Raw genomic sequence first — 25,398 nt, forward strand, 5'->3', positions numbered from 1 at the left:
TGTCAACCTCATGGGTGCACCAATTGGTCTGACTGGGTGTTAGAGAGAACATATGCCGGAAGGATTGAAGAACCTGTTTACAATCCTCCTGTTGATGTTCGGAGAGGCTGCCACAAAAGACAACACCATCTACCGATCCATCGTCAGGATTCTGAGTGAGCAGGTCGGGGAGAGGGTCACTCTCCTCCTCCTGTCCCTCATCTATGGCCATGAGCAAACTCATGTCCTTCCTGTCGACATATGCCTTGAGCCTGTTGACATGGAGCACCCTGTGGGGGCTCCGGGGAGTTCCCAGGTCTACCAGGTAGGTGACCTCTCCCTTTTTCTCCAGGATGGTGTAGGGCCCGGACCATTTGTCCTTGAGTGCTGCTGGGGGCACTGGCTCCAACACCCACACCTTCTGTCCGGGCTGGTAAACAGTCAAGACAGCCTTTTGGTCATGCCAAGCTTTTTGGAGTTCTTGGCTGACCTTAAGGTTTTCGGATGCCTTCTCCATGTATTCAGCCATCCGCGAGCGGAGACCAAGCACATAGTCCACTATGTTGGTTGCAGGCTTTTTGAGAGGTCTCTCCCATCCTTCCTTCACCAAACACAGGGGTCCTCTTACAGGATGCCCGTACAAAAGTTCAAAAGGGCTGTAGCCAACCCCCTTCTGTGGGACTTCTCTGTAAGCGAATAAAAGGCAGGGGATCAGGACGTCCCATCTACGCCGAAGCTTTTCAGGTAGTCCATGAATCATCCCTTTCAGGGTCCTGTTGAATCTCTCAACAAGCCCATTGCATTGTGGATGATAGGGCGTAGTGAACTTGTAGTTGACACCACATTCCTTCCACATAGCAGTTAAGTAGCTCGACATAAAGTGTGCACCTCTGTCGGAGACGACCTCCTTAGGGAAGCCCACTCTGGAGAATACTCCAACTAGGGCTCTTGCCACAACAGGAGCTGTAGTGGTCCTAAGGGGAATAGCTTCAGGATACCTGGTGGCATGATCCACTACCACCAGTATAAACTTGTGCCCTGATGCTGTTGGTGGTTCCATGGGACCGACGATGTCAATCCCCACCCGTTCAAAGGGCACCCCCACCACAGGCATTGGTATAAGGGGGGCCTTTGTCGTGCCACCTGACTTACCACTGGCTTGGCAAGTGACACAGGAGCGGCAAAACTCCTTGGTATCTTCGTTCATGTGAGGCCAGTGAAAGTGTGAGACAAGCCTGTCCCACGTCTTCGTCTGGCCTAAGTGTCCTGCTAAGGGAATCTCGTGGGCCAAGGTAAGGAGGAAACCACGCTGAGACAAGGGTACGACCAGCCTCCTGGTCATGCCAGGCTTGGGGTCTCTTGCCTCAGTGTACAGGAGTCCATCTTCCCAGTATACCTTGTGGGTACCTGTGGCGTTCCCAGCAGCCTCAGCAGCAGCCTGCTGTCTGAGGGGTTCAAGAGAAGGGCAGTCTAACTGGTCCTTCCCCAGGTCTTCTCGTGAGGGTCCCCCTGAGCCCAGAAACTCAACTTGATCAAGTTCGAGTTCTTTAGGTTCAGTTTCCCGCAATTCCTGGAGGTCAGCCTCCTCTGAGACCTGATCCTCGACCTGGGGCAAGGGGGAAGGCGAAGCCTTAACCCGACTGCTCTTCTTCTCGGGTGGTGTCTGGTCCGTTGTTCCAGGATCCAGCACCTGTTCAGTGGGGCATCGTCTGACCTGTGACCTGGTCACAGCAAACACGGGTGCTGGCAAGCCTAACATCTCCATGTGAGTCCGTTGCTCCACTTCTGACCATTGTGATGACTCCAAATCATTGCCCAACAAACAATCCACTGGGAGGTCTGAACTAACAACAACCTTTTTCTCGCCATTTACCCCTCCCCAGGAGAAAGCAACAATCGCCATACTATGACTGGTAGTGACGTTGCTGGAATTGGTCACCAGGAAATCTGTACCTGGCATGATCTGTCCAGGGTCCACAAAGTTAGGCGTCACCATGGTGACGCTGGCACAAGTGTCCCTATAGGCCTGAGCCATTCTGCCATCTATTAAAGGCGTCTGTCGGTATTTGCCCAAAGTATTGGGACTGACATCAGGGGATATATCCACATCCCCTGTACAGACAAGGACAGCCTGAGTGAGCGTACCAGCTAAGCTGTCACACCCCTCAGAACCCAAGGTTAACCCAACTAGTCCCTTGGGAGGCACACTACTACTGCTGGCTGTACTAGGGGGCACAGGTGCCTTAGGGGCTGCAGTAGCAGGAGTCTGCCCTCCTTTCTTGGTGCACTCACTAAACCAGTGAGTTTTACTTTTACAGTATTGGCACCACCTTTTCGATTGGCCTTCTTGATTCTTCTTTTTCTGGGAAGCCTGACCCCCCCCTCTTTGGGTTGTTGGGGACCTGTCGAAGACTTCTGGTCAGTTTGTTCCCCTTTCGAATCTTTACCCTTCTGGTCTGCTTTCTTCTGACCACCCTGGTTCTGGCCCTGGTTTTGCTTAACCCTTGTTCTGACCCATCTGTCTGCCTTCTTTCCCAATTCTTGGGGAGAGGTCAGATCCGAGTCGACAAGGTGCTGATGCAACAACTGGTTCTGACAATTGTTTAAAATCTGTTCTCGCATGATCAAATTATACAATCCTGTGTAATCAGTAACCTTACTGCCCAGCAACCAGCCCTCCAAAGCCTTAGTGGCACAATCAACGAAATCAGACCAGTCCTGAGACTGAGTTTTCTGGGTATCCCTGAACAGCAACCTGTACTGCTCAGTGGTTAGGCCGAACCCATCAATCAGTGTGTTCTTCAGGATCTGGTAATTGTTAGCGTCCTCGACTCTAGTAGTGAGGAGCTTATCTCTACCTTTACCGTCAAAGGAGAGCCACAAGATAGCTGCCCACTGACTCTGGGGGATGCACTGTACAGTGCAGGCCCGCTCCAAAGCAGTAATCCATTTGTGGATGTCGTCCCCTTGCTTAAAGGGGGGCACTATCTTATTCAGGTGCTTAGTGTCTAAACTCCTGGGTTCCCGTGGGGGAATGCTGCCACCAGTGGGAATTGTCCCACTCAACTCTTGCTCTCGAGCAAAGGCGAGACTCTCTTTGGCTAGGGCAAGTTCTTCCCTCTCGATCCGCAGATTGACTTCCCTCTCCTTTGCTTCGTACATTCTCCTCTGAGGTGATGTCATCCCTCTTCGAGCAGAACCTCGAGAGCCATTGGTTCCAGCGGATCTGTTAGAGCCTCTCGACAGAGACCTAAGTCCGTTCCCAATGTTAAGCTGGCCCGAGAGAGGGCCCAGGGGTCCCCTAGTACCAATCTCGTGCCGGCTTAAGTTGTCCTGAGTTAGCTGGCTAACTATGACTGGACCTTTGTCTGCCTCGTCCCCAGATGTCTCTGGTTCCTCGTCCTCCTCTTCGTCCTCGGCGGAGAGATGGATAAGGTCAGGGTCACCCCGGGTTCCCTCGAGGGGAGGCATCCCCATTTCTGGATGAGAAGGGTCGGTGTTGCCCGCCCTCCTAGCATCATAAGTCTCCAAGAGACCAATCAGAAACGGAATGGTAGGGTTTGCACCCTGTTTTAACTTCCGAGATGTACAGATCTGTCGCATCTCGTGGAAGCTAAGTGCAGCATATCTGGAGATGACCTGTGGAGGGTCGACTGACACAAGGGGAGACTCAGAGTTTCCTCCTTTGTCCGACATGCTGCTTCTAGTGTGGTGTAAGTGATGCACCTACCTACACTATGGGTTTACCTACTGATCCCTTGCTAAGAGTTGTAGCCAAGGTGTGCTAAGCCTTGAGGAGCTACAACAGCTGGTTCAGTAGAACTCAGAGTATTCTAAGCTAAGTTATATGTACCTGGAGTACTTATGTGATCTTTCACAAGATATTCTTAGGATACGCGTGGTAAAACAACAGCAAGCTCAAATCCCAACCGCTGCTCACCAATGTGAGAAGTTGGCCCGATATGCAGCGTTCGCTATTCTAGCGACCACTATGTATCGTTCCAAACGACCCTTATGGTGATTGGTTGTAAGTCAACCTTAGACCAGCTATCCTAGTAGCGTGGATACGAGCAGTCTTCGGGCTAAACTCTAGAGGGCGTGTTAAGCCAGCTGTTATACCATCACATACCCCTTGAACACCCAGTGAAAGGACACCACACAAGTGTTATGAAAATAAACAGTATATTTATTAGAATCACAACAGCCCTGTACTCTTTATGAGGACAGGGTACTAAGCACAGAACCAAAGCTCTTAGAAAATACTTCAAGTGCACAATTTAAAACAAGTGCCCGAGGGCACGGAAAGTTTAGTGGTCTCGGGCGGACCCGATAAGGCAAGTCGGAAGCGAGGGACTCGGGACCCTAGAGTAAGGAGGCTATGCAGGCACCGAAATGCCGAAGTTACCTAGCCACGAGGGCTGCGGCTGCACAAGTCTTACAGGCGTCGGGGGTCTTCGCTGACGAGCCAGGAGCTGGAAGAAAAGGAGTTGCTGGCCGGCGACCAGTGATGAATAGTTCGTAGAGATCCAAGCCTGGATCAGTGATCGTTGATACCTGAAAGCAGAGGGGACCAAGTTCGTACTACTAGCCAGTAGTCAGAGGGTACCAGGAAGGCACCGGATGGCCGTCACCTCGACTAGGTGAGTGGGCGACGCTAGGCTCTGCAGTCTCACGGACCAGGAGGCGTTGTCGGCGACCAGGATGGAGGTGCGAGCTGTCCCACGAAGGTTGATGCTGTCGGCGTCGCGGGGCCCAGGATTGGGGCAACAAGCCTTGGCAGATCTCAGGGCCACGTGGTGGACCTAAGATGGCGTCTTGAGTGGACCAGGACGGTCCGGGGTGCTCCTCTCGAAAAAGGGAGCAGGGCCGATCTGGAGCAACCAGACCAGCAGCGTTGGTTATCGGATGTCGTCAAAGAAGGGCACAAGCCAGCGGCTAGTGACCAGACAACGTGCTGAGCAGCGAGCAGAAGGGCCCCACGCAGATCGTGGAGATGCTGGGAGACTGCACTTCGGTGCTGGAGCTACTCAGGGTCGGGGCTTCTCGGACCCCAGAGCACTCACCAGAGAATTGCTTCGATGGTCGTGCTGATTAAGAAAGCGTGCAGGTTTTGATGATGGCCAGTCCCTCGAGGTCTCGTCGCACCCACAGATCTCAGCTGAGCTGACGACGTGGGTAGAGGTCAGAGGTGCCAGGGAAGCCGGTTCTCGTCGAGCTGGGCCGTCGGATCCTTGAGGAAGGACTTGCAGCAAACCGCAGAGTTCTTAGATGGTGCCTGCGGATGCAGGGTGACTACTCCTTAGCCACAAGGGAGAAATCTTGAGAAGAGTCTCGAAGTCCTTTCGTAGAAAGTATTCTTGATTCAAAGATGATCTAATTTGGAAGGGTCCCCGCTCCGGCCTTTATCCTAAAGAAAGGGGTGGGTACATGACTAGGTCCTGCCCTAAGGGTGGGACCAGGAAGGGGGGTAGTTACACCCCTCTCCCCCTGCTGGACTTTCCCCAGGTCAGGGGCTGCGCGCCCCTGGAACTGGTTCCAGCCGGCAGATGCGTAGTGAGCACCGGGGTGCCACTCCGCAGTCACCTTCTTGCAAAGCCCTACCTACCCAGAATACACAAACCCTGTCTGGGACGGTGCGAACACCGCCCTTGACAGGAAACCCTTTGTCCAAGCTCTCCTCGCTGGAAGGACTCCCAGCAGCAGGAGGTCAGACTTGTGTCTGTGGTGGCAGCGTCCATTTTGTGGAGCTGAGGCTTCAGTTAACTTTAACCGGGGTTCACAGTTACGTACATGTCGTGTCCCTCTAGAAGGGCGGAATGCTAACCTCGTCGCCAGAATTGGTGAGGGGGCAGCAGCCCGATTCGTATGACACCTTACTCGACATGCCTTGATAACGCGATACCAAAGTTACCGATATGATACGCGTAGGCTGTCCGGTTTTCGGTTTAAACCGAGTCTGACTGAAAGTACACTACCGAGTCAAAATGAGCTGACCTGGTTTAAACCGAGTGTCACTGATTTTTTAAATTTGTTGCACTGCTTGGCCACTTGGGGGAGCCAAAGCAGTACAAAACAGCATCCAAGCTAGCATCGGTAATTCCAATATATGATCTCACCCTCCTCCCGCTGTTAATGGTGTTCTTTGCTCTCTTCCCTACTCCTGCTATCAGTGGCCATGCTTGCTCTCATCCCGCCCCCCTCCCAGTGTCCGTAGCTTTCCTGCTCACCATCCCGCTCCCGTCCTACGCTGATTAGTCACCTTTGGTAAAAGAAAATCTGCTTTCGCCTAACTCGGATCGGGCCCGATGCAGACAGATCACTGCAGCAGGCGCCTTGATCACAATTCAGCTCTGCTATCTAATCACTTAATTGGAGTGCTTCTAGCTGTGAAGTCGACTCTCCACCTCTCCTGTCCCCGTTTCTTTTATGAGAGGCGCCTTTAGCCCTCCAGGGGGTCCATTCGCTGCTGGGAGAAAAGTCTTCAACGTTCACATCTGAGGAAAAGTACTTAATTGAACCCCCCCGACTGCTGGCTCTGTTACAAATGAAAACCACTCTATTTCTTTGTTGGTGCAACAATGGTATTCACTACTCTTTTTTGTTTTTGTGCAGCATTTAATCTCTTAGGTTATTTCTCAAATTATTATTAATTTGAAATCGCTGCTGCTGGCTTTGTGTTGGTGTTAGGAAAGGGACCGTACGCAGCACGATGGCTTCGGTTCAGTTAACCCCTTGGGGCATTTACTGAAACTGGGGCTCATGTTACACAGAGGAATGCAACCTTATGTGAAGGTGACGAGGTCATTAAATTATTCAGATCCTTTAAGAAAGCCGTCGCTTCACTGGCCAGGATACTTCTTTGGGCTGCTGGCTCAAGGCAAAGACAGTTGAAGCACTAGTGTGTCTTGTGGGAGGTGCAACGTAATTCAATGGTTAAAACTGGCTCAACATTTCAGCTGCTTATGCTCGTCTTGCAGTGTGGATCGGTCCTTTTAGTTATGCGTTGTGGGATCAACATTTCAGCAGTCTATCTACATCTTCCAGGAAGGCAAAGCATGTTTTAGTTAGTAACGGTTAGCTCAGCATTTCATCAATCGTATTTACGTTTTTCAAGAAGGATGGTTTAACATGTTTGTTAATATTGGTTGGCTCAGTATTTCAACTTTCTTTGTATTTTGTTTTTATTCCCTGCCTCTCATATAAATACAATTCAATATACACATTTCCTGTTTTTCCCGTGCGAATAAAAACCTGAGATTAGGAAACATTAATGACATGTGCAGGCAGAGCTTGGGTACATTTCAGTTGACATCTGTACATTCTACAGTACCTTGAGCCGTCCTCAGGGCCATATTAAGCAGGTAGCCACATTGGCCTCAGAGTATAGACACAAGCCAAACATACAAGCACAGCAGAGAAGTGAATCCCTATTGTAAAAAAATAATAATAAACACGCAAGTCAGAAATAGTGGTGTAGTGCAATATATAAGCAAGTCACTAAGGGAAGTTTGTAGCATCGAGGCACGTCACAAAAGGGAGTCCCTTACAATATCCATGTAAATAACAATTGGGGGTTAGTTGTGAAATTTGGCCAGGTCTTAAGAGGAGTGCTAGACAATATGCTGGCAACCCCAAAAGAAGATCTTTATAACACGCAAGCAGAGCACAAAGCTAACTGATTCATAGCTCAAGAGAAAACCTCAAAAGCGGCACATTCTATGTAAGGGCACAGAAAGGAGGTACATTCAAATATAGGCAAAGTCACAAAAGGGTTGCTTTATTGCTTACAGGAAGGGTATTATGGGGCAGGTGGCTGTCAAGCCACAACGGTGAACCAATTTCACATGCTCATTTTGCCTTTATGTACACAGTTTGGTTTTGAAATTCTGTCTCCCATGCTATCCCTGAGTAGCGCTGGGGGGCAGGGAGCACAAACCTTCGCTTCCATCTTCCTTTAACAGAAAGGTGGGTCAGTGCCTTTTAACAATTTTAAAATTAACTGCATGGTTGCCTAGCACAACTTAGGAAGAAAGGCCACAGCCCCTCCCCCACACATTTACATTTCCTTTAACTGCACTTTCAATTACCGAAGGCAAATCTCTCCAGAAAGCTGCATAAATAGGAGAGGGGAAGAAGGAAGGCTCTGTGGGTGAGCTGGTTATGGGCAAAGCGGGCTAGTTTTTTGAAAGAGCACTTGTCACTTTCTTGCCCAAAGTAGCCTTTCAGAATCCCCATCAAGTAGTTCTCACAAGGCCACAGTGATAAAGTGTATGAGTGATGCTGTCCACCCTCCAGAAGTCACCACCAAGACCGCAGAAGGCAGTACTTGACTCGTTCCTTGAGAGGACGGGGTGGCTGCTACAGATGTTAAACCACTCCATCATCTGTCATCAACAAACGAGGTGTCGTAACAATGCACCTTTCACATGCTACACTTTTTATCTGTTGGCAGAGTGCTTATATCCACTAATGGTGTACCTTACATCTATATCTGTTGGCACAGTGCCTTGCATCTCTTTGGAGATCCCTGCACTGAACAACTCTGAATTTATTATTTATTTCAGCTCAAGCACACTCCTGGCAACTAGGGTCGGATCTTTGTCAACCCTCTTCCTTGACCAGCCTCTATCAGGGCCAATTCCTGGAACAAGCAGCCTTTCTGGCGGCAACAGAAAACCTAGCAGACTAGATGTTTGAACAAGATAGCTGGTGCCTCACTTGTGGGCCTGTGCATAGAGGGGGTGTTTTTATGCTGACTACACTCCTGTCTCAGCTCTATGAGGAACAAGGATTTTAAGTCAGGTGGTACTAGATTGTGATGGTACCAACCCAGTAATGGAGAGATCATATAATGTCGCTCTGCACAGTACTTTGACACTTGGCGTACCCTTCCTACATTGGGGAAGTGGTCTCCAGCTGGAATGTGTCAGAAAAGCAGACAGACTAGGGATACAACTAGGCCTTGTGTGGTGTAGCTACTTGGTCAGCACCATCAGGCATAATTTGCTGATTGGTCTTTTTGTCTGCTGCACTCCCTGAGCTGCCCAGGACTGGTATTCAGAATCAGGTAGCACTATGCTGTGATCTTACCAGTCTGGCAGCAGCTCTACAAAGTTAATGCAGTCACAAAGTGAGCACAAAATGCCAATTCCCACTGAACATTAAGAGTCATATGCTGATATTGCTCTTACAAATTCAGCATGTCACTGCAATCGTGCTGCCATAGTGCTCTCCTACCTCTTGTAGAGGCCTCAAGGTGCTTTCTGGTTGGTCGAGTAAGAAGCTACTCTGTTGTGTATGACCGCAGGGTTGGTAGAGGCGCATGCTGTAGACAGACCCTACTGAGGCCCTAATCTACAGTTGGGCGTTAACTTTGTGGGATAGTGCACCCAGCAGTAATAATGTTACTGCAATCAAGAGGTGATTTGGGAATTCGGGAGCAAATACATTTGGTAAAACATGCGCAAGAGCTGTCACTAGAGTAGGGCAGCCGTATGGTCCTCACTGATGGCCTCTCCTTGCCTCTGCTGTGGACGAAACCTTCCCATGTGCCCTGGTCTGAGCCACCATCTGGCCACAGCCTGCTGCAGCCCTGGTTCGATGGTTTGGAGCACAGGCTCCTTCCTGTGAAACAATCGTGCATCCGTCATTGTTGAGAGGGACTTTTCACAGATACATGGGAAGGAAAGAGTGAGTGAGCATTATGAAAGACTCATTGAAGAAGGTATTTTATGGTGTACTACAATAAGTTTGATTTGTAAATATGTATTTGGACCTCACATACACTGTGGTACACTTTCTATATGTCATGCATTATCAGTGCAGAAAGCAAGCAATAATAAAAGCAAAACGTTCCATAAACACCGGAAAAACACCGTTTCTGTTGTTTTTAATGGAGCGAAAATGGGTAACCACTGATAACCACTGTTTTTTTAAGGTATTGAAATCACTGGAAAACACTGAAAAAACACCACCAGAATTTACCAAAAATAGAAACTGAAAACAGGAAAGCCTAGATACGCGTTATCATGGAACAGCCATTGGGTCTTGGTTCCGCAAGCTGCAACCGGGCTCGGCTCGTGCCAGAGCCCAATTCACACGGTTCCATGCACTTTGCCTTCAGGATTGTCAAGGCCTGCCATAGGAGTGACTGAGAGGAACTCGGGTGTCCATTTTAAGGTTAGGTATAGGGATACTACACCTACAGCAACGGGCGAGTACGCCACGTGGCCCCAGCTGTCGTGCAGCCAGTTGTGTCAGATTTAGATGGCCATCCAGGGGTGGCATAATACATGCTTCAGCCCCTGGTAGGCCCTGGGTACACCGATGCCCTGAGTTACAGGGTCTGACAGGGTGGCCCGGTTCCAATTGGGTAATGCACCTAAGGTACACATATCAATTTAGCGAGAGAACAGCTAGGCTGTGGGTCTGATTGGCAGGCCCACAGCCCGAGAAAGTCGTAAACCAGTGAAACAAAAGCAAAAAGTCGGGGTGATCATAGGATTGCAGACCCTACTCTCTTACACTGACCCACTGTAAGAAATTGTGGGCAAGGGTAAAAATTGCCTTGGACCTTCGACAGCCACACATAATATTTTTCCCAGCAGCAGGATGGACATTTACAACGATAAAAACCAAGAACAATATTTTTTTTTGCAGTCAGGTGTACATTCTGTCCCGCCTCACCAGTGCCCAACTTTCAAACTCTGGAGAACAATGAAAATGAAATTATGACAATAACCTCACATCTCTTGCCAGAATTAAAGAGTATGTCTCAGTCCACACCAGCCACTAAAGTGGTAAAGCTCTCCGAGAATGGCCATGTTTCCTGTTCTTGCACGTGCATCAATTCACATTCCCACAATTAGCCGGAGTATCTGCATACTAATATCAGCATTAAGACTTGCTCTAAAAACCAACAGTCATCCTTCCTTCCTATATTGCATGAAGGTTGGATGCTTAGAATGGAAATGCCAAGAAGAATCCAAAATATGAGCATATGTCACAGCAGGACTGCAACCAATGAAGTGTAATTAGGGGGGTTGAGAAATAGCAATCAGTGAGTGTAATCGAGAGTTGTGTACGTGTAAGGAACAGAGACCAGGGAGCGTCGGGAGTGCTGGGAGTAGTACTTGCTGCATAGCAGATGCAGAAATGGAGATTTTCATGCTGGCAGATGGAAAGGGTTGCTTTTTTAAAAGACTTTATGGGTAAAGCTGTACTGACCTTTGACTAATGGGGCTCCATAGTGAGTGCATTTGCCCCCCACAGCACTGAACTTCCCATTACTCTTCACCAGAAGCACCGGGTGTCCCTCCACGTCGAACTCCTTCATTCTGCAAGAAGAGAGGAAGAGTAACTGAAGAAGTACAGCGACAGGTGCATTCATTAAACAGCTGATGTTTAAGACAACTTCAAGTTAACATTTTAGCATGTCAAAAATGTCAACTTTAACTGATGTACAAACGAACATACTCATTGACAGAGGAATTGAAGACAGTTGACAGAAATTGAGAGAGAGCGCGAGAGAGAGAGACAGAGAAAGACAGACAGAGAGCGAGCGACAGAGAGAGAGATGGGGAGACAGAGAGAGATAGAGAGAGATGGGGAGACAGAGAGAGAGAGAGAGAGAGAGAGAGAGAGAGAGAGAGAGAGAGAGAGAGTGAGCGAGATTGATTTTAGTTGCTATTGCCTTTGGCTGTCATAAACGGAGCAGGTTCTTTCACACAGTTTTCATGCTGTCGGAAGCGCAGAACCTGCTTGGCTCTGGAGTGGCTGTGTACTGCTGTTTCCTTTAAAAGTCTATCCAACGTGTATGTAGCCTACATCCATCATTCGCTAAAGTACATCTTGCTAGATTTCTGGAATTGCTCTTCCACCCACGCCTAGGTCATTGTTAGCTACAGACAGGCAGGCTGACCCCAGCAGGCCACAATTCCTGGGTGTGCTAGCCATTCCCAATGGGGTCGCAAATTGCGCTTGCCTCATGAATATTGATGAGGCATGCAACTTGCGACCACATTGGGAATCTCAAACTGTGTCTGAGACACTTTCGTACAATGCATTTTGCGAGTCGCAAATTGCGAGTCGAAGTGACGTAATTTGCGAGTCGCAAAATGCAATCGTCATACATCTGGCCCATAGACTATAACAAACATACCCCGAAAACAAGCCAGACCTGTTGGTGATACCAATGCTTGATAACAGTAGAAAATTAATTCGTAATTAAAAACAGTATGTTGTGAATTAGAATTTAAAAGGTTTACACTCTGAAAATATCAGGCTTTCATTTAAACATTACTATGGTATGTGAAAAGGAAGTGGACTTCAGAGCGCTTCAATTGGTCATGTACTCCCATTCGTACTGTTACCTGCAGTTTCTCACTCTTTCAGCCACTTTCATTCTTTCCCTCCCCACATCTTTACGAAATTGTCCATATGCACTTCTCACAAGTAATCATCTTCATCACTGTCTTTAAATCTTGTCATTCTGGATGTACTAGACGACTTAGTTCACGGAATGCAGTGTATCTTGTTTGGAAAATACAACGCAACACAATATTGAAAGCAAATAGTGTTTGGAAATGCAAGATGAAGAAAAAGATGTGAAACTTAACCAGAGGCTGCATTGCTGACATATTACCTTATGTTAGAATCATTCTTAAACCATCCTTCAGCGCTCGTTGGTAACTTCAACCTCTTTCAGGTGACGGTGTTGGATTTGCTGACTGGGCATCAGAGTAGACTGGTCTCTGTGCACAACGGACTACTACTATGTGAGTCCAACTTCTTTGCTCTGTGTTGCTGCTAATTCTACAGCCGGTCCGGCTGCTTGGGACTTGCCAGGGTCCAACACGCGATGGAACAATCATGGTGAGACTTCACCTGCAAACTCACCTATCATTCTCTGATTTAGGATTCGATTGGATGTAGCACACGGGGGTAGGAACTGGGGGTACTCGGCCACACTGTGTGGCCCAGGCTGCCAAGAAGAAAAATAACATTCCGGCACAATACTGGGGGCCGAAATCATGTATGTCTGGGAGCTCCACCAGCTGACCAGGGCCCAGGGTCAGCAGGATTCATGACCCATGGGGAGAGAAATATACCAGCATAATCTCGCCGCAACACCCATGCCTAGTTGGGGGAGAAGGAGCGCTGCAAGTCAGGTGAAAAACAAACCTGCCTACAGCTGCCAGGATTCTATTACAGGACCGGAGGCTTCAGATTATGCTTCTCTTTCTTTTACTGTATTTACACAGCAGCCAATAAACTTTCAGTTTAACAACAATAAACTACAAAGACCATGATGCTCGGCCTTTGCCACGCCTCCAATAGCTCTCATAAGAGCCCTGGTAACACTCCCAGCGTCCTCTTTCTTTGCTGCTCAAAAAGCAAGAGATAAGTGCTCTGCTCCTTTCTCTATGATTGGCATTTTGCATGTTTAAAGTTCGTTTATTGAATTGCAATTTATGGTATTGCTAAGGACAGCGCTCATAGCGTATGCTTATATTGATTTGTATGTTACTATATTTGCTAAATTGGCTATTCCAGGTCGCGGGTACTCCCGCGCTTTATTTACTGTTGTTGGGCCTCCGCTGGCAGCGGCTTTGGGTTGAGCGCTCTACGCTCGTGATCGGAGCTCCGCTCCGAACTTCTGCTATTCGCGCCTCGGCGCTCCCAGTACCGGGCCGCGCGGCGGCCTAATTGTTTCCTTCAGTCGCGCCTCGGCAGGCTTGCGACTGCGCGTGGGCTTCCCTAATCGCCCCAGCGCTATTTGGAGCCGCACACCACACGGCAATAGCGTGAGTAGCGTGACGCGCGCCCGTTGGGCTACCATTTGGTAGGATTTGGGTGCGCGGTGGGCTGCTCACGCTTTTTGTCGATTTTTGCCCACATTTCGCAGCCCGTGTACACGAGTAGGCTGGTGGAGAGTGACACCTGACTGGTTGCCCTAATCGTTTGCCTTCAAGGAGTGAGCACACGCTCCATATATTGTTTATTGGCTCCTACACCCTTTGGGCTGCAAATACATTGAATACAGCACTGCTGAGGGGGTCTGGTACTGGGAAACTACTTGTGTTGTGTGCAGTGGGGCTGACCCCCACCCTTACTCCCCTTGTGCCATACTCTGATGACTTTTAGAATTCTTTTTGCCCCACTGTGTGTTAATTATGGAGGAGTGGGCGCATTTTGATGAGGAGGCAGGGGAAGAAGTTTATGAAGAGCAGCCTGCTGCTGCTGTGGAAGACAAGATTGTGGAGGCTTTGGACGCTTCGGTCCAGGCCTCAGTTAATAAGGCAGTAGAAAGCACAGTGCCTGCGACTGTGCAACAAGCATTGGCGGCTGCACTCAAACCCATAACTAAGCAGCCGGAAAATTTTGCCAAAAGGCATGGCTTTACGAAAGATAAGTCCACGAAGAAGGCTCCAACAGCCAGTCAGGCAGGCAACACCGAACAATGGCCACATGCCGACGCGTTAGGTTCCCTCCCAGCTGCATCGAAGCGAGATCATGCTTACTCTGGCGGTGGCAAGGCCAAGAGTAAACAGCACCATGTGGACACTGATACTACTACCACCACTGGTACCGATACTACAGACACGGATGAGGAACCCCCTCCGCAGAAGAAGGCAAAGAAATCCGCCTCTTCCGATGCAGCTCCTCCTCCTGATACCCCATTTACTTTCAACCCTACAGAGATAGTCCACCCTAGATCGGGGGATTGGGTTCCGGCCCCTGCAGTGGCGGAATACCTTCAGATGAATATCCGAAAGGGGTTTGACAAGGAGGTTCGTAATCGCCTAAGATCTGAATGTCCGTGTCCCGACCTTGCCCATAAGGTGGCGGAGACCCCGGAGATTGACGTCAGTCTTCTTACATTTTTTTAAAAGTTTGCTAAGGACCCCAAGAAGGGGATCGACCGAGCCTGGCGCGGTTGCCAGGATAAGGTACTGGATGTAGTTGGCCCTTTAGCCAAAATCCTCGAAATGGCCCTGCAGGCCAAGGAGTCCAACGCCCCGGTAGACCCAGATATCCTAGCGGGTTGGACTCAGCGGGCCATTTGCTTGTTAGGCAACGCAAATTGTGCGTTATCCACAGAACGCCGTAAGTCACTCTTGATGAGAATGGATTCTAATCTGACGGAGCTTGTGTCAGCAGAGCCTAGGCCCTTGGCGGAAGGCAATCTGTTTGGTGACCGTTTTGTGAAGGATGTCTCCAAATACGTGGGCACCTTCACTTCATTAGACAAATCCCAGACCGGGATCAAGCGAGTCTTCCAGCAACACATTTTTACCAGGGCCGGGCGAGGTCGGGGACGCTCGCCAGGCCGCTTTGCTAATCAGGGTCCCCCCAGAGGAGACTACGGACGTGGTCGAGGCAACTGGGATTCAACCAGAGGCGGCACGTTTTATCCCACAAGACGCCGGTTCTCTAAGACAGATTCCAAGAAGGTGGCAACAGGGCAGGTTTCCATGCCCAGAACTCAACAGGTGAGCACAATGGACTGTTTTCTTCTTCCATTGGGGGGGTCGCACATGACATTTCTTACACAACTGGGGTCTTCTGACTCAGGATGCATGGGTGTTGCAGACAATTCAAGGGTTCCACCTAGAGTTTTACGAGAAACCCAAACAAGTAGGAACCCCGAGGACTCTCCATTTTTCCCAACAAGAGAGGGTTTTTATAGACAAAGAGATAGAAGAATTGCTTCGCAAAAACGCCATAGCAGTGTGCAAGTTCAATCCACAAGGTTTATGCAGCAATATCTTCCTGGTCCAGAAAAAGGGGGGAGGTCACAGACTGGTTTTGAATTTAAGAGAATTCAATTATTTCCTGGTCTACAACCATTTCAGGATCCATCTGTTGGCAGATCTGTTGCAACAGGGCGACTGGATGGTCCGTTTGGATCTCAAGGATGCCTATCTATCTATTCCAATCCTTCCCCCCCATCGTCGATTCCTCCAGTTTCAGTGGAACGGACGATGGTTCGAATTTTCGGCCCTTCCTTTCAGGCTTTCCTCGGCTCCTTGGTGCTTCACCAAAGTGATGAGGCCGGTAGTTGCACACCTTCGGGAACAAGGGGTGTGGTTGATCATCTACCTGGACGACATTCTGATCATGGCTCAGAGTCCAGAACTAGTGTCACAACACTTACAGAGGACAGTCTCCGTACTTCAAAACCTGGGGTTTGTCATCAACCAGACCAAGTCGGCCCTGGTTCCAGCACAGTCAGCGGATTTTCTAGGCTTTGTGATCGACTCACAGGCGGCGCAACTGCGTCTTACAATATCCAAATTGAAGGACCTGAAGAAGGAGATTTTATCCCTTCTGAGCAAGCAGAGGACCTCGCTCAGGACGATAGCCAGAGTAGTGGGTCTATTGGCATCGTCGGTACAAGCGATATTTCCCGGGCTCCTCCTCTACAGGGCCCTACAGAGACTGAAAATCCAGCACCGTCAGAAAGGTCTGGCTTACTCGGATCTGGTACCCCTGACTCGGGAAGTGAGGGACGAGATGCGTTGGTGGTTGAGCCATGTGGAAGCGTGGAACGGCACAGCCATTTGCGGCTCGTTGCCCGAAGTGGTCATAGAGGCTGACGCCAGCCGTTGGGGCTGGGGAGTGCGCTGTGGCGCGGTTTCTACAGGAGGAAGATGGTCTTCACAGGAACTGGAGTTACACATAAATTGCTTAGAACTCCTCGCAGGGTCCTTCACGATCAAAACCCTCTCACCGCACCAGAGCTCGTGTTGCATCCCTCTGTGGATGGACAACATTTCGGCGGTGCGTTACATAAACAAACTAGGAGGGACGAGGTCGTCCATGCTGGTGGAAATAGCCAAAGATTTTTGGCATTATTGTCTCAGCCGTCAGATCACGGTCATAGCAGAGTACATCCCGGGTCAGTCCAACGTGGTAGCGGACTGGAACTCGAGGCATCTTCGGGATTACAGCGATTGGCAGCTGCTTCCCAGACTGTTCCAGAGACTGCAGGACCTGTGGGGTCTGTGCCAGATAGATCTATTCGCATCCAGACTGAACAAACAACTGCCCAGGTTTTTCAGCTGGCGACCGGATCCAGCAGCGGCAGCGACGGATGCTTTTCTGCAAGATTGGTCGGGAAAGATCAATTATGTGTTCCCGCCATTCCTCCTCATTCCGAGAGTAGCCTCGCATATTCTCAAACAGAAGGCGGAGGTGGTCCTAGTGACGCCTCTGTGGAGATCGCAACCTTGGTTTCCAATGCTGTTGGGGATGTGCTGCGATCTCCCCAGGATGTTGCCTTGGTCGGAGTCTCTACTCCTGGGACCTCTGCGAGAGCAGCATCCACTGATCCTGTCTCAACGCCTCTCGCTGATGGCTTGGAGGCTTTCTGGCAACAGTGGAGTTTGCCTGGAGTTTCAGGAACGGCTAATGACTTCATCAAGCAAGCTTGGGCCCCTTCCACAAGGAAAAGGTACTCTTCAGCCTGGAAGGGATGGTTGTGTTGGTGTGTGGAACGGAATTTGGATCCCGTGGGGGCAGGCCTTTCACATGTAGTGATTTTTTTATCGGAGAAGGCGGTCGTTCTGTGAATAATTTGCAAGCTCCTTAAAGGCATACGAGTCGTGAATCCTCCCAAGCCCAAGTATTCTGGGCTTTGGGATGTTTCTCGGGTAATCAAGCTACTTGAGAGTTGTCCCTCTAACGATTTGCTGTCCAGGAAACAACTATCTGCGAAATTGGCCATGCTATTATGCTTGTCGGCTTGCAGAAGAGCATCGGATGTACGTGCCTTAGAGATTACAGGTACAGTATTTACTCCGGAAGGAGTTTCCTTCACTATTATAGGTTGTACGAAAACACTTTCTAGACATATTGAATACCATGCCTTTTCTAGCAACAACAAGTTATGTGTGGTCCAATGCTTGAAAGCTTACGAGGAATGTACTCGTGCCTTGAGACCGACTGGGGTGACCCAGCTTTTGATTGCTGTACAGAAACAATTTAAGTCTGTGTCTTCAGCCACTATTGCTAGATGGCTAAAATTTATCATGAAAGAATCTGGTGTTGATGTTCAACTGTTTGGGGCACACTCTGTGTGTGGTGCCATGGCATTGAAATCATTTATGTTGGGAGCTAATGTGCAGGATATTATGCATGGTGCAGATTGGTCGTCTGAATCGACTTTTAAACAGTTTTACTATAAGCCGGTGGGAGATATTGCATCTGTTGTTTTTGATACAGCATTAAACTAGCATAATCTGAAGCCTCCGGTCCTGTAATAGAATCAAAAATTAGCTAGCATTCGCGGCAATAATTTTCAATTCTATTAAGGACACGGAGGCGAGGATTATCCCACCCGGCTATGTTCAATGTATGATCATGCTTACCCACCCGTTATGATACTTTTGAGACTGTTTTAAACAGAGATTACGGGTTGTCGTATTTTTTTTCTTTCTAGGCAACGACAAGAAAAATGAATGAAGAATCTTCCGTTAAAGAATGAAGTTGGAACTGTGTTCCCTGTTACTCCATGTTTGAGAAGATAATAGACTTTTGTTATTTGGACTTATTCTGCAAGTTCGTGCAAAGAAAGAGGACGCTGGGAGTGTTACCAGGGCTTTAATGAGGGCTATTGGAAAGGGTGGCTAAGGCCGAGCGTCATGGTCTTTGTAGTTTATTGTTGTTAAACTGAAAGTTTATTGGCTGCTGTGTAAATACAGTAAAAGAAAGAGAAGCATAATCCTCGCCTCCGTGTCCTTAATAGAATTGGAAATTCTTGGCGCGAATGCTAGCTAATTTTTGATTCACCTGCTGCTCTGCCATAACATCGTACCGGGTGCCTTGTGGAAATGAAAAAATGCAACAGAAGACAAGGCGCCAATGATGCACGTGAGAGCTACAGACAGTGCCGTACTCGTTCACCTGCCCTCCCCTCCTGACCACGTGGTCCACCAGGAGAGCCTGTGAGGTGGCCAGGCAGTGATTTGATTGACTGGAACTGGAGCCTTCCCTGAGCTGACCTAAAAAAAAAAAAAAACAACAGAAACATGTCAGCGCTCACCCCTTCGAGCATGACTTGCTCAAATCTCTGTCAGAATTTGTTAGATGGGCTTTGCTGCGGATTCGCACTGCACAGCAGGCCCTATTGCCACAGCATGCGAAAGGTGAGCTGGATGAATTTTTTAAATGCAGCCAGGATTCTTTAGCGCCTTCTTCCTGGAAGTACTGGGAGTGCGATTAGGCATGACTAATGCATTTTAGTGCAGTGATGTGGACATCAACAATAAAATGTGTTAGTCTAACCCGTGATGCGTGGTACTTGGCCGGGCTGTTGCACTGTTTGGTAATAGTTTCTGAGCTGGTGGAGGAGAAGTGCTGGTTAAACGAAGACTAGGAACTTTCTGTTGGGAGCTCAGGTTCAAAGCTTGGTGGATATGAAGTTGGTTCCCCTTTGCAATCTGCTGGGGGGGAGGGGGGTAACTTATTCTGTAAAGGGGATATTTGCATAATTATATTTTATTTTTCAGTCGCTGTTTAAAGAACTCTTTATCCCAGTGTGACTTATGGCACACATACTCTTATTGCATGCATCATACAATTGTTCCAAATGATTGTTTAAATTACCAGTGAAGTGTCAAAACTAACCTCATAACTTACGCCTTTTTGCCAATGAATTATGTTCTACACTGATAATGAGATACTACTTTCATACAAATATACAGATACAAAAGGGCCTTAATTATGCTGTATCGGTAGGTAGTAGTTGTCTTAATAAATGTAGAAGGAGCTGACATGCCGGTGACAGTGTGGCAGTCTGAGCAGCAAACATCACGGCACTGTGAGGCTCCATAAGGTACTCAACAATCATGTGACAAGAACAGAAAGCACGATGCAAGAAGTCCAAAGGAAATGTTTCTTTCTCAAGGTGAAATGATCCAGATCCAGCAAGTGCATGCTGAGGTATTAGGTCAGCTAGGGAGGCATCATTATGGAATATGCAGAAACCAACACAATGAAGATGATAGAGCAGGTAAGGGCCAGTGAAGTAAGACAGTGAAGTAAGACAGTGAAGATAGAGCAGGTAAGGGCCAGTGAAGTAAGACAGTGAAGTAAGACAGACATGATAGGAAGATCCCTGGAGTTAGGGACATTAACCAAATGATAGGAAGATCCCTGGAGTTAGGGACATTAACCAAACAATATAAGTACACAGAAAATCGATTGAATGTTTGACAAGTAACACCAGTACTATCTTCACGAAGCTGGTGATGTTAGAGCGAGACAGTTTAAAACACTGCCACAGAAACAAAAGAACAATTAACAGGCTTGTAAGAAATGTGATTATTAATTGGGGTGGGTGAATACCCACCTCAAGAAATAATAACAACCATTGTCTGGGTTAACCCTCCAAGTCACTAAATTAACACGAGCTCTCCCACCTGATAGCTATGGCACAGACTTTACTGCGTGCAGATGTGTAAAGCATTCATGCAGTATCCGAACAGTAATACCGCCAAAATGCAAAATAATGAAAAATCTCAAACCAAATGAGAACAATTGAGTAAAATTTAATAAACAAAATGATACCACAATAACAAAAATCTAATAAGGGGAACAAACCAGTGCTTTGGTTTTTTTAAAAGTTTTAAGTAGGAATAGCACCAAGTAGCACAAAGTGCCAATGACAGCCAATGGTCGTGATAGACCAGGACCTAGGCACAATTTGAAGAGGACTGTGATGAAGCAATGGTCGGATATAACAACCAGACTCATCATAGTCAAAGAATTTACCTTTTGACTTAGTCCTTCAAGTCCCAGTCCACTACAGGGGTACACTTCTAAAGCCACCCAGAACCCCAAGGGAGAAATGTAGAGAATCAAAGGGTGTGAGGAAGAAGGGTTGCCAATGGTCAGCTGGACAGTTGCTGGAAAGGCCTTTAGTAGCTTACTGCATCACTGTAGTTTGAACAGGAGATCAGAGTTATGACCCTTGGAAGCTGCTTCTTTGTCTTGGGTACAAGAGAGAGAAGGCCCAGTCTATAAGGGCTCCTCGCACATCACAGACAGAAGGCTCATTGCTCTTTATATCTTCCACAGGCTCAGAAAGTGTCTGGAGGGGGTGCCTGTAGATGCAGCATTTATGCTTGGCACCAGCTAATGGGTGGGAAGGGAACTCCTGGGCATACCCTAACCAATGGAGTAAAAGTCACCAAGGCCAACCCTATCCACTTTGGGCATTTTCAAGATGGCAACAGTCTTCAGCCACACTAAAATTGGGCTCTGAGGACGGGGTGTGTATGGTAATCCTAGGGTCCTTCCACATCTAACATTAAAATCCAGTTAGGACAGCCACTGTACTCACAACAAATCCAGAGACAGAAGCCTTGTAAGACAATAGCAGAATTACAGCCACTGTACTCACAACAAACTCAGAGACAGCAGTCTGGTAAAACACAATCAGGATTCTTAGCAACCAGACAGTGGATACACAATAATTGACTTGGCATCTGTTCCCTTTCTTTCAACTGTGCCTCCACTGCAATACGTAAAACTCAGAGACAGAAGTCTGGTAGGACAAAACAAGGATTCTTCAGCAACAAGACAATGGATACACAAGAATCAAATTGCATCCTGTTCTCTTCCTTTTAAGTGTGCCCCCGGTATTAGGTGTGAACCCAGCGGACCTGTAGGGCAGACTTTGATACTCAAGCAGGATTTGACACTGTAATGTTAAAAAGGATGCTCACAGTTCCCACCCTTCTGCTGAGCTCAAATGAGTCATCCCTGTAATCACATAGACCTATTGTGTAGCTCCACGGAGAAATTTCAAATCTCATTTACATCCTATTCAGACCAAGTACAGGATGAGGGAAGCTGGAGAATTAAGGTAAATTAGACTCTAGGAGCTTCAGGCAAGGAAATTGTAACTTTCAAAAAATAACCTTTCCTTAATATTTTTAAAAATCTGACTTTAGCATTGAATTGTATTTCAATTACCATTAACAATTTTTGTTTAATTATTGTTCTAGCAGTCCCATTCTCCCGATATACAGTATTAGGATGTTAATCTGCACTGAAGCCATATTTGCACTACCATTGTAGTGGATGGCACACAATCGGTACTGCAGTCCACTAGTGGCACTTAACTTCCAAGGAGAGGAACCAAAGAGGCTGAAGGATTTGACTGCCCCTGTGCCATTGTGCTATTTTCTGGGGTTGGCCTACAGTGGTGACTTATTTGCCAAGGAAAGCAGAAGGAGCTTTTAATGAACTTTCATCATATTGAGAAGAATCTCCAAGGACTTGAATTGTGCTTGCCTCCGGATGAAGTCTCAGGGATACAAGGCTTCACCACCAGCTCCCCCCTGAATTTCCTACCTGGGAATTCTGTCTGCAGAAGCCTGCACATTGTTGGGAGCTGGAAGCGCAGCGCAACGAGAAGAAGCGTGCACTGCCACTGCAGCTATTGCCATTGCATCACAGGAGAAGCGTGTGGCCCCCGCAGCTGTTTGTCTTCACATCACCGGAGAATCGTGTCGCCACCGCAAGGGTCGCAGTCGCATCACCGGAGAAGTGTGTCGCATGGCCTGTCGCGGCTCAGAAGTTGCATAGTTCACCGCACGGATGTCGGGCATTCACGCCTCACCTTCGTATCGTCGCACCGCATCAAAGACGCCATCTTGTCGCATCGCACCAGATCGTCACATCGCATCGAGACGCCATTTGTCATATCGTAACCGAAACGCACTACTAGATCGAAGCATCACCTCCTCTCCGGTAAGGAACAGACACATCGCCTACTTTGGGCAAGCACTGAGGAACAGACGCATCGTCTCCCCCAAAGCAAGGAACCGACGCATCGCTCTCCCTGCGAACCTTTTGTTTATCTTGCGTTACGTATCCAAAGGTACTTTGTGAGAAACGTGTCGCATTTACCATCAACTTGGAACAAAGCTATTTTTACCATCTAAAAATCATTTTCCTAATACCGTATTTTGGAGTTTTGTTGTTTGGGTCTTGTGTTAAGTCTATATAAAGAAAACTTATTTTTATAAAACCTGTGTGGTGTCTATCTGTAGTGTTTCAAATGTATTACGGTATGTGTTCACAAATGCTTTACCCACTGCCTTTGAGATAAGACTTCCTGCTCATTCCAAACTACCACAGGGTTGAGCTGGGGTTATTTTAGGAGTGTAGCCCCCTTACCATGACTAGAAGCCCTATTTGGACAAAGGTGCAAACCATTGCCAACTAGAGACCCCCAGTTCAAACATCGGTGGTCAGCGGTGAGGATTCTGGACATGCATTTGTGACTCAGTGATTGGTGTACACTACTAGTGAGTGCAGACCAAACGCAATCACATACATTTTGCTAGAATTTTTTCTCTTGGAACTGTTATTTTTGCTAAAGACTGCCAATTCTTATTGCCATGAGTAAAATAGCATCAAACGCATCTATGGATCAATATTTGGAGGAAGAGAGGGTGGATACTTACACTGTGAAACAGCTGAAATACTTCTGTAGAAATTTTAAAGTTGCTACTCCAGGCCTCACCAAGAAGGATGAGTTTCAAAAGGCACTGAGGGCTTGGTTGGAAGCTAGAAATGCCTCTGAGCGTGTGGAAGAGGCCAAGAATACAGATGGTCAGCTAGATGGGCCATTGGGTCCAGCCAGGGAGAGAGTAACTTCCCCGCCAGGCAGCAGTGTTTCTTCCAAGGGCCTGTCCCCAGGAGAGCTGGAGGACAGGGGGAGAAATAGAGTGCATAAAATAGAGCTAGTCAAGCTCAAGATGGCAGGTCAAAAATACCTAGAGAGTAAGAAGCTGGAGTTTGAAAATAACAAATTAGCATTGGAGAGAGAGAGAATGCAATTAGAACATGAGAGAATGTTGAGGGAGTTGGCGATCAAATCTAGACGCTTATAAATTAATCCCTCTGGTGGCAGCGCACCATCTGTGCCAGCAGAAGGAAGAGCATGTTTCCCCAAGGATGTAATTAAGGATTTTCATAAGCATGAAGATATTGGGCAGTGGTTTGCAGCCTATGAAATGCCAATGTTGGCCCACCGGGTCCCGGAGAAGGATTGGGATCGGGGTTGTGGGGTCGCTTTGTTACTGATGGGAGGGATACTTTGTTAGACCTCCCCAGTTGGAATAGGATGCTTTATGCCCATATGAAGGAAGCCCTGATGACCAGGTATGGGTTGACCCCAGAACTCTATAGACAGAGGTTCAGGAATTGTAAGAAACTGGAGGCAACTACCTAGGTAGAATATGTATCTTTCTGTTGCAGAGCTATGGATGGTTGGGTGAAGGGTAGCAAAGTGAATACTTTTGAGGAGCTCCATGATTTGTTTGCATGGGAGCACTTGTCTGGTAACCATTTTCCAGAGCAACGCCAGCACCTTATTGATAGCAAGCTAACTAACCCTAGGAAGCTTGCTGAGGAGGCGGCCCGCCCGGGTCAGTACCAGGGTCCACAAGGGTCATGTGGGAGACTTCGCCAAAGGTGGGCAGGGTCCCCATGAGAAGAGTGGGGGGACAAGGGTAAACAGAGGGAGTTCCAGAAAGGGCCCCCAAGGGAACCAAGGGAAGGGTGCCCAATCTCCCCCTGAGAAGAAGCCAGAAGGCCCGACAGGTAAACCTGTTTGCAGGGGCCCCCTACATGTTTTAAGTGTGGTCTACCGGGCCACTGTTGGTATGATCCCAAGTGTTCACAGAGGGATCCCAATGCACCACACCTCAGGCACCACCCCGTCAGATGGCAAGTGTAGCCCTGGGGTGAGGGGTGGGAGGGAGGGGTGCCCAAGGTGGGTAGGGTCCCTAAAAAATGACCCTTGTCTCTTTAGGAGATTTTGAGATGGTCCCTAGGACCCAGCTGCCCGATAAGACTAAAAAATACAGGCAGTGGGTGACCATTAATGGCCGTAGGGTGGAGGCTCTGAGAGACACCGGGGTCAGTGTGACAGTTGTCGGCTGGTGTCTAAGGAGCAGGTGATCCCCCATGCATTCTTCCCTGTAGTTGCTGCGGACAACTCGGAGAACCAATGTGAGGTGGCTCAGGTTCCCTTTGAGTGGGGGGGGGGGGGGGGTCTCAGGGACCCTTCAGGTAGCTGTGAGGCCAGCAATGCCTGTTGATTGTCTGTTGAGCAACAATTTAGAGAACTCTCCTTGGGCTAAGGTGGAATGAAGGTCTCATTTAGAGATGTTGGTTCAGCCTGAGTGGGCTGTGTGACCACTCGGTCTATGGCAGCCAGTAAGGGTGTTTAAGAGGACCTTTAGCCTGAAAGTATGGCCCAGGCACCTGCCTTAAAGGGAAGAGGTAGGGGAGCAGGAAACCAACCCCCACAGTTCCCATGGTCCAGGAGGAGGCAGACCTTGAGGGGGATGCCCTGCAACCTACAGTGGAGCATGTGGCTGAACTGGGTGACCT

At 48.3% G+C, this 25,398-nt stretch overlaps 1 protein-coding gene across 1 annotated transcript in view; it reads right to left on the reverse strand.

Annotated features, from left to right (window-relative positions):
* LOC147730399 (apoptosis-inducing factor 3-like) overlaps positions 1-25,398 on the reverse strand; it is a 402,100-nt gene that overhangs the window by 253,501 nt on the left and 123,201 nt on the right. Inside the window, exon 3 of the mRNA XM_086955207.1 lies at positions 11,206-11,315. Coding sequence (XP_086811333.1) covers positions 11,206-11,315 — 110 coding nt within the window. The remainder of the gene's footprint in view (positions 1-11,205; positions 11,316-25,398) is intronic.

This window comes from Lissotriton vulgaris, chromosome 2_1 (genome assembly GCF_964263255.1).
Source record: "Lissotriton vulgaris chromosome 2_1, aLisVul1.2, whole genome shotgun sequence".
NCBI lineage: Eukaryota > Metazoa > Chordata > Amphibia > Caudata > Salamandridae > Lissotriton > Lissotriton vulgaris.